The 13,784-nt window shown below is 48.2% G+C and overlaps 1 protein-coding gene across 1 annotated transcript; it reads right to left on the reverse strand.

Annotated features, from left to right (window-relative positions):
- Positions 1 to 6,579: 6,579 nt before the first annotated feature.
- LOC120996292 lies at positions 6,580 to 10,775 on the reverse strand. Its single transcript, XM_040426113.1, has 2 exons — positions 8,230 to 10,775; positions 6,580 to 7,307 (listed from the first exon to the last, which is right to left on the reverse strand). Exons 1-2 carry the CDS (start codon positions 9,940 to 9,942, stop codon positions 7,290 to 7,292), a joined length of 1,731 nt encoding a protein of 576 aa, XP_040282047.1. The 5' UTR covers positions 9,943 to 10,775; the 3' UTR covers positions 6,580 to 7,289.
- Between the last annotated feature and the right edge of the window lie 3,009 nt (positions 10,776 to 13,784).

Below are 13,784 nucleotides of genomic sequence, written 5' to 3' on the forward strand. Positions count from 1 at the left end.
AACTGATTTTTTTATCGCCGCAGTGCGTGTACAGTGAATGTGCAGTGATCAAAAAACAAAAAATTTTTTGTCACTGCGGCGGGGCGGGCGTGGGTGAACGCACGTGTGGGCGACCGATCAGGCCTGATCGGGCAAACACTGCGTTTTGGGTGGAGGGCGAGCTAAGGTGACACTAATACAAGTATAGATCTGACAGTGATCAGTTTTGATCACTTACAGATACTATAAAAGTACAAATGCTGATTAGCGATACGCTAATCAGCGAATAAAAGTGACTGCGGTGCAGTGGGCTGGGCGCTAACTGACGCTAACTACCTAACCAAGGGGCCTAAACTATCCCTAAAACCTAACAGCCAATACTAGTGGAAAAAAAAAAGTGACAGTTTACACTGATCACTTTTTTTCCTTTCACTAGTGATTGACAGGGGCGATCAAAGGGGTGATCAAAGGGTTAATTGGGGTGCAGGGGGGTGATCTGGGGCTAAGGTGTAGTGTTTGGTGTACTCACAGTTCAGTCTGCTCCTGTGCTGGATCCAACCGACGAAAAGGACCAGCACAGGAGCAGACAAGCCATATAACAGATCATATTTACTAATATGATCTGTTATATGGCTTGTGATTGGATTTTTTGAAAATCGCCAGCCTGCCAGCCAATGATCGTTGCTGGCAGGCTGGTGACGAAATTGTTCTTTAACTTTTGCCGGCCCGCGATGCGCATGCGCGGGCCGGCAATACCCGAAATCTCGCGTCTCGCGAGATGACGCACGGATGCGTCCAGGAGGAATGAATCAACCACCTTCCGGACGCATCCGTGCGTTAGGCGGTCGGGAGGTGGTTAAGGGGCCACTACTCCCCTACTGAGTAATCTCAGCCAACGTAGTTCCTTCACAGTTGGTATATATATACCTATACCCACTCTAATATTTATTAAAGGTATTTTTAACAAGTCACTCTTTTTTCACAAAATGCTCTTTACTTAAAAACTATTGTGACAATTCATCTTATTATACCATCCTTAATACTGATAGTAGATTTCAAGTAGGCCTGAAATACCACAAACTAGTTATTTTCAGAATGGCAAATTTGGGAATGCTTTTTCAACCCAGAACAAAAAGTCTGCTTTGACGGTCACTACAAATAACTTGACCAGCTAAAACTGTGCAGATTTGGTTGGATAGAAATGTCAGGTCTATTTTTTAGGCGCTGGGTGACAGGCTCAACTTGCCCCTGATGTAATATATGGCCAAAAAATAACCACACTGTTGATGGTTAAATGCACTTGGGTGACACAGGCTCAGCCTGCAGCTGATGTAATATATGGCCAAAAAATAACCAGACTGTTGATGGTTAAATGCACTTGGGTGAAACAGGCTCAGCCTGCAGCTGATGTAATATATGGCCAAAAAATAACCAGACTGTTGATGGTTAAATGCACTTCGGTGACACAGGCTCAGCCTGCAGCTGATGTAGGATATAGCACAAAATAACCACACTATCGATGGTTAAATACACTTGGTGATAGCTCGTGCTGGCGCACCACAAGTCACAAAATGGCCGCCGATCACCCCAGAAAAAAAGTGATCTAAAAACGCTCTGGGCAGCCTCAAAAAAGTGAGCAAGTCAATAATAGCACTTCAATGATCCACAGCTGCAGATCGATCACAGAATGAAGTCTTTTGGAGGAGTTAATCTGCCTAATCTCGCCCTAACGTCGCAGCTGCAACCTCTCCCTATACTGATCATAGCAGAGTGACATGCAGCGCTACGTGACTCCAGCTTAAATAGAGGCTGGGTCACATGGTGCACTGGCCAATCACAGCCATGCCAATAGTAGGCATGGCTGTGATGGCCTCTTGGGCCAAGTAGTATGACGCTTGTTGATTGGCTGCTTTGCAGCCTTTCAAAAAGCACCAAGAAAGCGCCGAACACCGAACCCGAACCCGGACTTTTACGAAAATGTTCGGGTTCGTGTCCGTGTCACGGACACCCCAAAATTCGGTACGAACCCGAACTATACAGTTCGGGTTCGCTCATCCCTATTAGGGACACTTTAGGAGGCGACCTGCTCCCTGATTCCGGCGTCCTGGCCTAGCTGCTTCCCCGTTATACCTGACATTGGGTTTTCCCCACTCCCCACCGTGACAGCTTTTTTGTGAAACAACAGCTCCCAGCGTCCCTTTATTACTGTTCAGGCCGTACTGGGAGCTGTAGTTTCACATTGTACAAACTTATATGGCGAGGGCTGACCTGACTATTCAAATAGTATCTGTAGTGAACTTTTAAAATCTGGTGATGTACAGTATATATGCACATGGTTCTGGGTCTGAGTTTGACTTATGGGCTGGTTCTGGTGCTGTATGTATGTAGTGATCTTGGTTCTTGCTCTGTATTTGTCTTAAACGTGCATTATTGGATGCTACATTTTAATCTAATTCCATCCATTCACATCTGAGTTCCGGCCACTGTCACAGATTCCGTCAAAAAGACCAGACAAAAAATTCCTGCATGCAATAATTTTTTGTCCACTAAAGGAGAAGTATCCTGAGTAGACCCTATTATAGTCTATGGAGTCTCTCCAGCTCAGGAGTTGGTAAATCTGGTCACTCTAATGATCAAGCTATTGCTACGGACAGTCATGTCCTGTATCTGGGATTGCACATGTGTGTACGATCCCAACATGAAAACACAACCAGTCGCCATCTTTTCATGATTTAAAGGGTTTCTGTCCTAAAAAAAATCGTGATGTAGCTGGCTGACATTAGCGATGTGCTAATGTCAGCAGAACATAACTGTATGACTATATCTCCCTGCCTGCCGCCGTTCGCGCTAAATAATGACTTTTATAATATGCAAATTAGCCTTTAGGTGCTAGTGGGGCGTTGCTGCAACACCTAGAGCAGGCATGCTCAACCTGCGGCCCTCCAGCTGTTGTAAAACTACAACTCCCACAATGCCCTGCTGTTGGCTGATAGCTGTAGGCTGTTCGGGCATGCTAGGAGTTGTAGTTTTGCAACAGCTGGAGGGCCGCAGGTTGAGCATGCCTGACTTAGAGGCTCCGTCTTCTCACCGTTTGGCACGCCCTTGTAAGGCTGGGTTCACACGGGCGTCACGTTTTGGCTCAGGGTGCGTCCTGCGCAAGTAGGTACCCAATTGCAGTCAGTTTTGACTGCGATTGCGTTCTGTTCAGTTTTAATCGCGAGGGTGCAATGCGTTTTGCACGCGCGTGATAAAAAACTAAATGTGGTACCCAGACCCAAACTTCTTCACTGAAGTTCAGGTTTGGGTTCAAGGTTGTGTAGATGTAATTATTTTCCCTTATAACATGGTTATGAGGTAAAATAATAACATTCTTTAATACAGAATGCTTAGTACAAGATCAATTGAGGGTTAAAAAATAAATAAAAAATTAACTCACCTCCTCCAATTGATCGCGTAGCTGCCGATCTCCTGTTCTTTCTTCAGGACCTGTCAAAGGACCTGTGGTGACGTCACTGAGCTCATCACATTCTCCAATCACATGGTCCATCACCATGGTGATGGACCATATGATTGGACCATGTGATGTGATGTCACTACAGGTCCTTTAGCCAGCAGCTCATGATTAAAGAAGTAAGGAGAGATCGGCAACTACGCGATCAAGAGGAGGAGGTGAGTTAATTTTTTTAAATTTTTTAACCCTCAATTGACCTTCTACTGTGCATTCTGTATTAAAGAATGCTATTATTTCCCCTTATAACCATGTTGTTATAAGGGAAAATAATACAGTGAATAGACTGTCATCTTATCAACCATGCGTGAAAATCGCACCGTATCTGTACCTCCTTGCGGATGCTTGCGATTTTCATGCAGCCCCATTCACTTCTATGGGGCCTGCATTGGGTGATAAACGCACAATATAGAGCATGCTGTGATTTTCGCGCTACGCACAAGTGATGTGTGAAAATCACTGCTCATGTGCACAGCCCCATAGAAGTGAATGGGTCCGGATTCAGTGCGGGTACAATGCGTTCACCTCACGCATTGCACCCGCGTGGAAATCTCGCCCGTGTGAACCCAGCCTAAAGGTGATTGACATCCTCGGTCTCCTCCGTGCCCTGCAAATCCCGCGCCTGCGCCGTCCATTTTAGTATTAGGCGCAGGCTAAAATTTGCCAGCCAGCCCCTGAGACAGGGCAAATAGAAAGGTGGTGAAGTGTGCTGCTTGTTAGGAGTGATAAAAAAAAAGCAAGCGTGAAAGAGGCAATTGCGAATGACAAGGATGTTAAATGGAATTACAAGGAAGATAAACACTGAAAAAATATTTGGTGTATTTTGTGTATTAAGAAAGAAACTGCAGCCCTCCTGACTTGTAGTAAAGGAAGTGGTCCTTTTATTCATCAACATACAAGCGAAATGCAACATTTCCAATGTCAGATTCCATAAGGTGTATATGATATAAAGTCTGCATCTGAAGGAATTCCAGCAGGTTAAGTGTTGCTTTAAAAAATCAAGTAATTAGTGCATCAGGGATTCCGACATCCAGGTCTCCCTGGAGAGCATACACCAAAATAAATGACGCCGTGAAAAACCGCACAGCATTCTCGTTGTTAGGCAGCATCTACTGTATAATGCAGGCGTCGTACATCCTCCACTTATGCGCCATACGTTGTAGCGTCCTATTGGCTTTGAAACCGTCTCAACATACAAGTCATATATTCAAGTCTATCACCAAAATGGAAATCAACTCAACGTTTCTAGGACCTCACAACTGAATATGACTATAGTCAGACATTAGAGCGTGACATGAGCTGCACCCCATATTTTTATAGAGGGGCGCACCTAGGGAAACAGCACCACAAATATCCAAAGCCTCAATCAGATCATCTGGTCCGTATATCATGGGAATAATACCCGGATACAAGTCATCTTAAGGTGTCGATTAGAGAGTAATTCATAGGGCCGCCAATGTCCCATAAGGGTGACTTTGTGCATCAGCCACTCCTGACCATTTCATCCCAAAGGTAGGTACAGAATTACAACGTGGTCAGCATCAGCTTGCCTGTGGTCCGTCATCTCTGCATGTCGTGCCAAATCCACGTACAAAGGTCACATGCCAACATGCTCGGTCCCTATACCGGTGCCGAGTGGCTCACCACAAGTATTGAATAGTGCCATAAGTCCATAGAAAAATGTAGAGGAGGAGATAATCTCCAGAACATGAAGATCCAAGGGAGAGCTGTACGAGCTGCAATCCTGATCCAAAGTAACATTAATCCTTCAGTCTGGAAATCTTCATTCCTGTTGGAGAGTTACCTCGCGTCTGTGCATATAAAATATCAGAATTAAAATCAAAGAAACACTTTCTATAAAACACAACTATAAATACATACCTATATAATCCTAATATTCCAAGCCCATTCTGATTAAAAATACATGAGTAGGGTTATTGGCTACGCTCGGGTCCACTACCCCATCATTTAGCTAACTAACCTTCCCCATTTCCTCTCCCAATAACCACACACAGCCACTGTTTGGATTAAATCGGCCACAGCAGCCGTCTTTTATTAAATAATATAAATAACATGAATAAACATAACACTTGATATAACAATGACATATATATATAAATATATACATGTCTAACTGACGAGGGAGGTCCTAGAAGCCGCCTAACTGCACCTTAAACGACCACAAACCACCACGGCAATTCCATCTTGCCCCCAGCCGCGTACCACAAGCTCGGGGACACCAACTGACGGACGCCATACCAAGCCAACCAGGTGCCCCAACTCTGAGAGTCCAGCCCCACCATTGAGGCCCTCTCATTCACCGTTACCATCCAGTAGCCCCAGCTTCTATGACCTCCCCCCGCCACGACTGCTGCGACAAACGCAACACTTAACGACACACTCCGTCCACCACCCCTTGTCCATTTTTTTTTTTTTTTTTTTATACATTTATTTATTTATAAAATACACATTTTTTTTTTTTTTTTTTTATATATGCATCCCCTCTATAATATACCGTTGCCGCCCTGAAACATCCAAGTACACACTACGGGAGGGAGGGAGGGAGATGCTGGCTCTCTGCTCCTAAAATGGCGGGCGCTGACCTGCCTCACCACTACTTCAGCCTGCCGCTCCCCGCCCCTTTCTAGCTCCTCCCCCCTTTTCCTGCACTCATCCACTTAACCCTTACCTTCCCTGACCCTTGCTCACAAAACCCCTCATGCCGGCCTCCCCTGAAGCGTGCCGCTTCGTCCGGCCTCACTTGAGTAGGGTTATTGGCTACGCTCGGGTCCACTACCCCATCATTTAGCTAACTAACCTTCCCCATTTCCTCTCCCAATAACCACACACAGCCACTGTTTGGATTAAATCGGCCACAGCAGCCGTCTTTTATTAAATAATATAAATAACATGAATAAACATAACACTTGATATAACAATGACATATATATATAAATATATACATGTCTAACTGACGAGGGAGGTCCTAGAAGCCGCCTAACTGCACCTTAAACGACCACAAACCACCACGGCAATTCCATCTTGCCCCCAGCCGCGTACCACAAGCTCGGGGACACCAACTGACGGACGCCATACCAAGCCAACCAGGTGCCCCAACTCTGAGAGTCCAGCCCCACCATTGAGGCCCTCTCATTCACCGTTACCATCCAGTAGCCCCAGCTTCTATGACCTCCCCCCGCCAACAACGCGCAGCTTGACAGCCCTTAAGCTCGCGCGTTCCGCCACACCCGGAGGGCTGTTTCAATACCTCCCTGCAAGTCCAGTGACCACAAATCAATGCCCACCGCATTGAGGTGGACTCCATCCTGTCTCCAAAAGCCTCCTGTTCCTGCTTCCAACTCGGGGTGCCTCACCACCACCGCCCCATGTTTGGCACAGAACCGCCCAATCACCCTGTTCAGCTTAATCCTAGCCTTATTCAGCCTTTCAACCGATCTCGCCTCCCTCCAGACCTTCCTGGGGACAATATCCGACCACACAGTGACAACTGACGGGAAGAGGGACCACAAACGCAAAAAATCAAAACGTATATCCCTGATCAACTCTCTGCAAGGTCGGACCCCTAGGTCATTTCCCCCAACATGCAACACCAAGATATCTGGGACTCTATCTAACCTGGCTTGCCGATGAACCTCCTGCAAAACACTACCCCACACCATACCTCTGCGTCCGATCCATCTTACTATGGCTGTCCCCCGATCAAACCCCAGCTGCCGCCCATTCTGCCGAACATCCGCTCGTAATGCCCCCCAGAACACGAACGAATGGCCCAGGATCCAAACTAATAACGGGGCATCACCTGAAAAAAGAACGAGACAAACATGGTTAGACACAGCCTTAAACTGCCCCTAAACGCACATACAGCCGAAAACGCTCCGACTCCCACCTCCCAATACGCTTAATCACTTCATCTCGCACCCCCAAGCGAGCAGCCTCCGTGGCAGCACCTATCCTGAAGGAATGACCCGTAAACTTGCCAGAGTCCATTCCTAGATTACGCAAACATTTCTTGAATACCGCTATAAATTGAAATCGCGATAAAAAGGAGCCATCCTCATGTCTGAGAATCGGGCCTGCCGCGACCCCTGCCCTTCCTTGAAAATCACGCAAACACCGTACTGGACACACTAGACATCCCGGCACCTCAAACAATGAGACTAAATGACCCCTCCCCTCCTGATCCGTCTTTGAAAATCTCAGATAAATCAGCACCCTGTCGTCATATAACGTTACATCCTCACTCCTCAGACCCCCTTCCCGCTGCACACTTGCACACACTAACTCCCCTAAACGAAAGGCTCCGAAAAAAGCCAGAGCAAAGGCTAGTCTAAATAAGCTCACCTCCCAAGCCGAGCGACACACTCCAGCTACCTGCTCCCCTAACTGTAACAATAACGAAAAGGACACCGGTAGGCGGGAATCTTTGACACGCTGAAACCTTCTATAACCCTTCAAAATTTGTCGGACCAAAAAGGACTTAGTAATGTCCGGGGAATTCCGCAACTTGAATCCGAAAGCCAAGCCCGCCATGCAACCATTGATCTTGGCAACCGACCAACCTTGATCCTTCACGTGGCCAATGAACAGTAACAACGGAATTTCCCCGTCCAGTACCTCGACCCCTAGGTCATTACACCACTGCTGCCACCTACTCCAAGCCCTATCGTACATCCTCCACGTGCCTTCACTCAATGATGCCTGCAACAGACAAGCTACGGTACCTCCAGGATCTCCCACAACGACTCTGGACACACCAATCCGACCTGACTCGCCTCCGGGGCCAGCTGGCGAAACCGCTCCCACTGAAAACGAGAAAGTGCGTCAGCTATACAGTTAGAGGAACCAGGCACATGCACCGCAAACACCCAAGCATTAAGGGACAAGCACCGGAGAACCAACTGCTGCAATAGGCAAATAACTGGGGGGGAAGAAGCCGTTACACTGTTGATGGCTTGCACAACTCCCAAGTTGTCACAATGGAAACGAACCTTCTTGTGCCGAAACTTCTCCCCCCAGAGCGTGACTGCCAACACAATGGGGAAGAGTTCCAACAATGCCACGTTTTTTACCCACCCTTTTCGTACCCAGGACTCAGGCCACCGACCCGCACACCACTGCCCTTCACAGTACGCCCCAAAACCCGCTCCACCCGCAGCATCCGTAAACAATTCGAAATCAAACGCATCAACCACCCCCCCCATAACTAATGCTCTGCCATTAAACTGTTTTAAAAAGGAATCCCAAACTTTCAAATCCCCTTTCAACTCACTGCCTAGTCTAATAAAATGGTGGGGAGACACCACCCCTCCTGTCGCCGAAGCCAACCTCCTACTAAAAATGCGGCCCATAGGTAGGATTCTGCATGCAAAATTTAATTTGCCCAACAAAGACTGCAGGTCCCGCAGACGAATCTTTTTTGCTGTCAATGCCGCCGCCACCTCTGTTCTTAAATCTGACACTTTGTCTACTGGTAGCCTACACTCCATCCGCTGTGTATCTATGACAATACCCAAAAAGCTTAGCTCAGTAGCCGGCCCCACCGTTTTGTCCACCGCTAACGGGACTCCAAAACACTCAAAAACAGACTGTAATGTGGATAACAACAACGAACAAACCCTAGATCCCCCCGGCCCCAAACACAGGAAATCATCCAAATAATGAATGACAGAGTGACAACCTGATTCCTGAACCACCACCCACTCCAGAAAAGAACTAAAACGCTCAAAATATGCACACGATATTGAACAGCCCATTGGCAAACACCTATCCACAAAATATGCGCCATTCCAAAAACAACCCAGTAAATACAAACTATCCGGGTGAACTGGCAACAACCGAAATGCCGCTTCAATGTCACATTTTGCCAACAGGGTACCCGGACCCAGCTTCCTTACCCATTCCACAGCCGCATCAAAGGAAGCATAAACCACAGAACAAAGTTCCGGGTCAATGCCCTCATTGACCGACGCACCCTTAGGGAATGATAAATGGTGGATGAGCCTAAATTTATTAGGCTCCTTCTTAGGGATCAAACCCAAAGGGGAAACTCGCAAGTTACTGATGGGTGATGTAACAAACGGACCATCCATCCTCCCTAGGGAAACCTCTTTAGCTAACTTTCCTGTCACTATGTCCGGGAACTGCAATGCCGAGCGCAAATTCTTCCGCTTCTCTAAGACTGGTAACGGGTGTGAAGGTATATGAAAACCGAACTTAAACCCTGAATACAAAAATTCAGCTAACTCCTGGTTCGGATATCTATTTAGATGCCCCACCATCCTTTCCACTCGCACTGGGGTCTGCCCCTTTTGCAAAACTATCCCCCCCCCTTTGTCTACCCCCTCTAAAACATCTGCTAGCCCCATGGCCCCCGCCACACACGGAACATTCATGCCTAAATTTGCATTTTTGGCCGAATTTGCAACTTCCCTCATTGAAAAGGAAGCAGTATCCTCTTCCAACTGGGGGCGTCCCTGTACCTTGCTGTACCCCAACCCCTGACTCACTCCGAAAGGACTGACCACTCCTACCTGGCGCTGTCACCCTCATCCATAACGCAATGTCCTTATGGTCCCATCTCATATTAGGACGGACTGCTTTCCTCTGACGAAACTGCTCGTCATACCGTAACCACCCGGAACCCCCATACACTCTATAGGCTTCCCCAATAGCATCCAGATAGCAAAATAAAGGGGAACAGCATTCCGGACTCTTCTCCCCAATCACACTTGCCAAAATAGCAAAGGCCTGTAGCCAATTACTAAATGACCTAGGGATAAGGCGATAGCGACGCTTATCATCATCCTCCTTTCTTACTCCGTCCTTTTTTACCACATCAAGGTTGAACCGCTCCAACGGAAGCAGCGAAAAAATTTCTATATACTCTCCCTTCCAAATTTTCTCACGCACCTCCGTTTTCAAATGCGCTCCCAGGGGACCCTCAAAGCAAACATACACCTCCCCTTTTGCGGCGTCATCTAATCTGGGCCTATCCTCCTCACCTCCCGCCTGCGTCTGCACTGACACTGATTCGGCTACACCTGTGCTATTGGCCACTGCTACATTACTATTGTTAGCGGTCGCCGGTACATTGCTATTTTCTGCCCCCAACCCCCACGCTGCTAAGGGGGTAGCCCCCATTGCCCCCCTATCCTGACTAACCCCAGCTAAACCACACAGCAAGCGCCCCAAACCACCGATAATAGCACTATTGCTCCCCCCCGCCCCAGGCGCCACATTAAATATAGATAACAGTGTTCCCAGTGATGTCTCACCTAACTGCCCGGGTGCTGTGAACCCGGCAGCCGCAGGTCCTGATTCCTGACGGACGACTCCTGGATCCACGACGTTCCTTTGATGGGTACTTGCGCTGTTCGACGGCAGCACCCCAGGCGGATCACTGCTGGGTGCGTTAGGAATGGCTCTGGGACGCACTCTGTCTTCCACGGTGTCAGGACCAGTAGCAAACTGTCCGCCCTCAGGAAATGGCCTGCGCAACTCCCTGTCCTCCATATAAGCATCTGCACGCCTGTCTTCATGCCCAAGAGGCCTGCTCTGGGGCGGGGAGCCGTCCAGAACAGCCTCGTCCTCCTCCTCTGTAAGAAGCGCATCATGGCAAGGCCTGCGCCCGTCCCTGGCACCTACAGGCGCAGCCTCGTGTGCCACTGAAAGGGGCTCATCCTGTAAGGGCCTGCGCCGGGCCGCCCTGGCCGACCGCGCAGCCCCGCTGCTGCCTCTGCTGCCACTACCTCTCCCACGCTGAGCAGGCCTCCGACTCCTGGGGACAGGAGGGGATCCTGCAGAACCAGGTCCTGACTCCCCTGTTGCTGCCGCGATGGGCTGAGGGGAAGGCCCCACAGCCTCTGGAGGGTCCCGCCGGACATATGGATTCCTCCCACGCCGGGAGGTCGCAGTAGCCTTAGAATGCTCCCGGCGTGGAGGGTCCCTTGTGGGGCTCCTGACACGGCGCCGGACCCGGGGGGGTAAATCAGGGCTCAGGCGCGCCGGCGGCCGTACCCGCCGCGGCCGTGTAGCTGCTGGAGTAGGGCTAGACGTACCCACCTCCGCCCCCCCTAGCAATGCGGTCACCTGCTGCTCCAGCCAGTCGCTGCCCCTGGTGTCCGCCGCTTCCCTCAAGCGCCGCAGCATCACCTCCACTGCTTCTGCCATTGCTGAATCCGATGCTGCAGTTCAGAAGATGTTGGCTCTCTGCCAGATGCTGGCTCTCTGCTCCTAAAATGGCGGGCGCTGACCTGCCTCACCACTACTTCAGCCTGCCGCTCCCCGCCCCTTTCTAGCTCCTCCCCCCTTTTCCTGCACTCATCCACTTAACCCTTACCTTCCCTGACCCTTGCTCACAAAACCCCTCATGCCGGCCTCCCCTGAAGCGTGCCGCTTCGTCCGGCCTCACTTTATCAGTCAAAAGTTTGGACATAATTTTCAGTCCTTGGTTTTCTTGTCTTTTTTTATTTTCTACATTGTAGATTCATGTTGAAAACATGAAAATGATAAAGGAACACATATGGAATTAAGTAGAAAACAAAAAAGGTGTTAAAGGGCTTCTGTCACCCCGCAAAAGTCATATATTTTTTTTTGGATAGTTACATTCTCTTTCGGTGATGTCATCGGCGCAGGCGCACTGAGGGAGTTCTGAGGAGACGAGCCTCCTCATCTCAGAGCGCCTGCGCCGATTGAACAGAGGCGCGCGATTTTTGAAATACTGACAGGGCCGGCCGGAGGAGGAGATCACGGCTGGCCCTGTCAATCAACATGGCGAGGGGGCGGTTTTCTGCTGCGGCTACCAGCAAGTAGACGCCCTACTTGCTGGTAGAGACCGGATTTACATATTATAAAACTTCGTTTTCTAAAGAAACAGCCGCATAAAAGTAAGTAATACCATTATATTCTCCTATATCGCGCTATAAGGAATGTAACTATCCAAAAAAAAAAATATTACTTTTGCGGGGTGACAGAAGCCCTTTAAATCAGAATGGGGGTCAATTATGTATAGAACTGCGCCTGGTTTTGGCTTAAAAAAATTCACATGGGCCTTTTTTATGACTTTTTAAAATACTGTCGCACAGGCGTTTTGTGCCGCATTCGACACTTAGGAGTGGCGGGGGCCAGGACATCAGCAAGGATATATTTACTAGGGTCAGGGGCTGGAGTACTTTATACCCCAGGTGCATGGACTGCCGGAGATGCATCTAATTTATGACCCTCACAATCTAGAGAACTTAGACTGTGAGCCCCGTTGGGGACAGTGCGATGCTAATGTCTGTAAAGCACTGGGGAATATAAATATATTATAATATATATATATAAATTCTCAAAAGGTTTTGTTCGTAATTGTTAAAATAAAGATTAAATGAAAAAAAGTTCGCCATCTGGGTACTAATAATCTAGATGCAACATATGTCCTAGGGCTGTGATGGCTAACCTCCGGCACTCCAGGCGCGGTAAAACTACAACTCCTAAGATGTACATTTGCTTGGCTGTTCTCAGAACTCCATAGGAATGAATGGAGCATGCTGGGAGTTGTAGTTTCACAACAGCTGTAGTACTGCAGGTTCGCCACCACTGTCCTAGGGGAGTAACACTGGGAGAGTCGTTTGTTGAGAAGGGTCTGGGTGCACTTGTTGCTCCCTTCAGCCCCTACCTGTTGCTGTCAGCAGTTTAGCATGGTCACAAGTGCTGACAGATTCCCTCCAGTTAAAACCAACTAGTGGCACATATCCAGTTCTGTTTTTAGTTTCTGATTGCAGATTTTTTATTGGTTGAGAGGACAGTCATCTTGCCTGAGCCACAGACACAATGGGCCGGAGGGGACTCAGTGGGGACATTTATCAATATCTTTACACCACAATAGGGGCATAAAAAAGTTTCAAATTATGGCTCTCGCCATGTTGGCACCATAATTCCCAACTTTTAGAGGTTTTTGCCTTTGTTCAAAAGTGGCAAGAAAAGGTGGAGCGTTTCTCACCCACAGAGTGTCAGAGCGTTTCTCACCCACAGAGTGTCAGAGATGAGCCAAATTTATTTATAGGTATCTGCTTTTTAATAAATTAGGTGCACCTTACTCCGGTGCAACACATTGTGGGGGGGGAGGGTATCACAAGGTTAACATTTGAAGTTTTATTTGGCTTGTGTCTGCATTGGTGTACTTTGCACAAAATATATGAAACGTTGCATACTGTTTGTTAAAGGGGTTGTACGCTGTAGTGATGTTGATGACCTTTCCTCAGGATATGTCATCAATATCAGATTGGTGGGGGTC

Source organism: Bufo bufo, chromosome 3, assembly GCF_905171765.1.
Source record: "Bufo bufo chromosome 3, aBufBuf1.1, whole genome shotgun sequence".
In the NCBI taxonomy this organism is placed as follows: domain Eukaryota; kingdom Metazoa; phylum Chordata; class Amphibia; order Anura; family Bufonidae; genus Bufo; species Bufo bufo.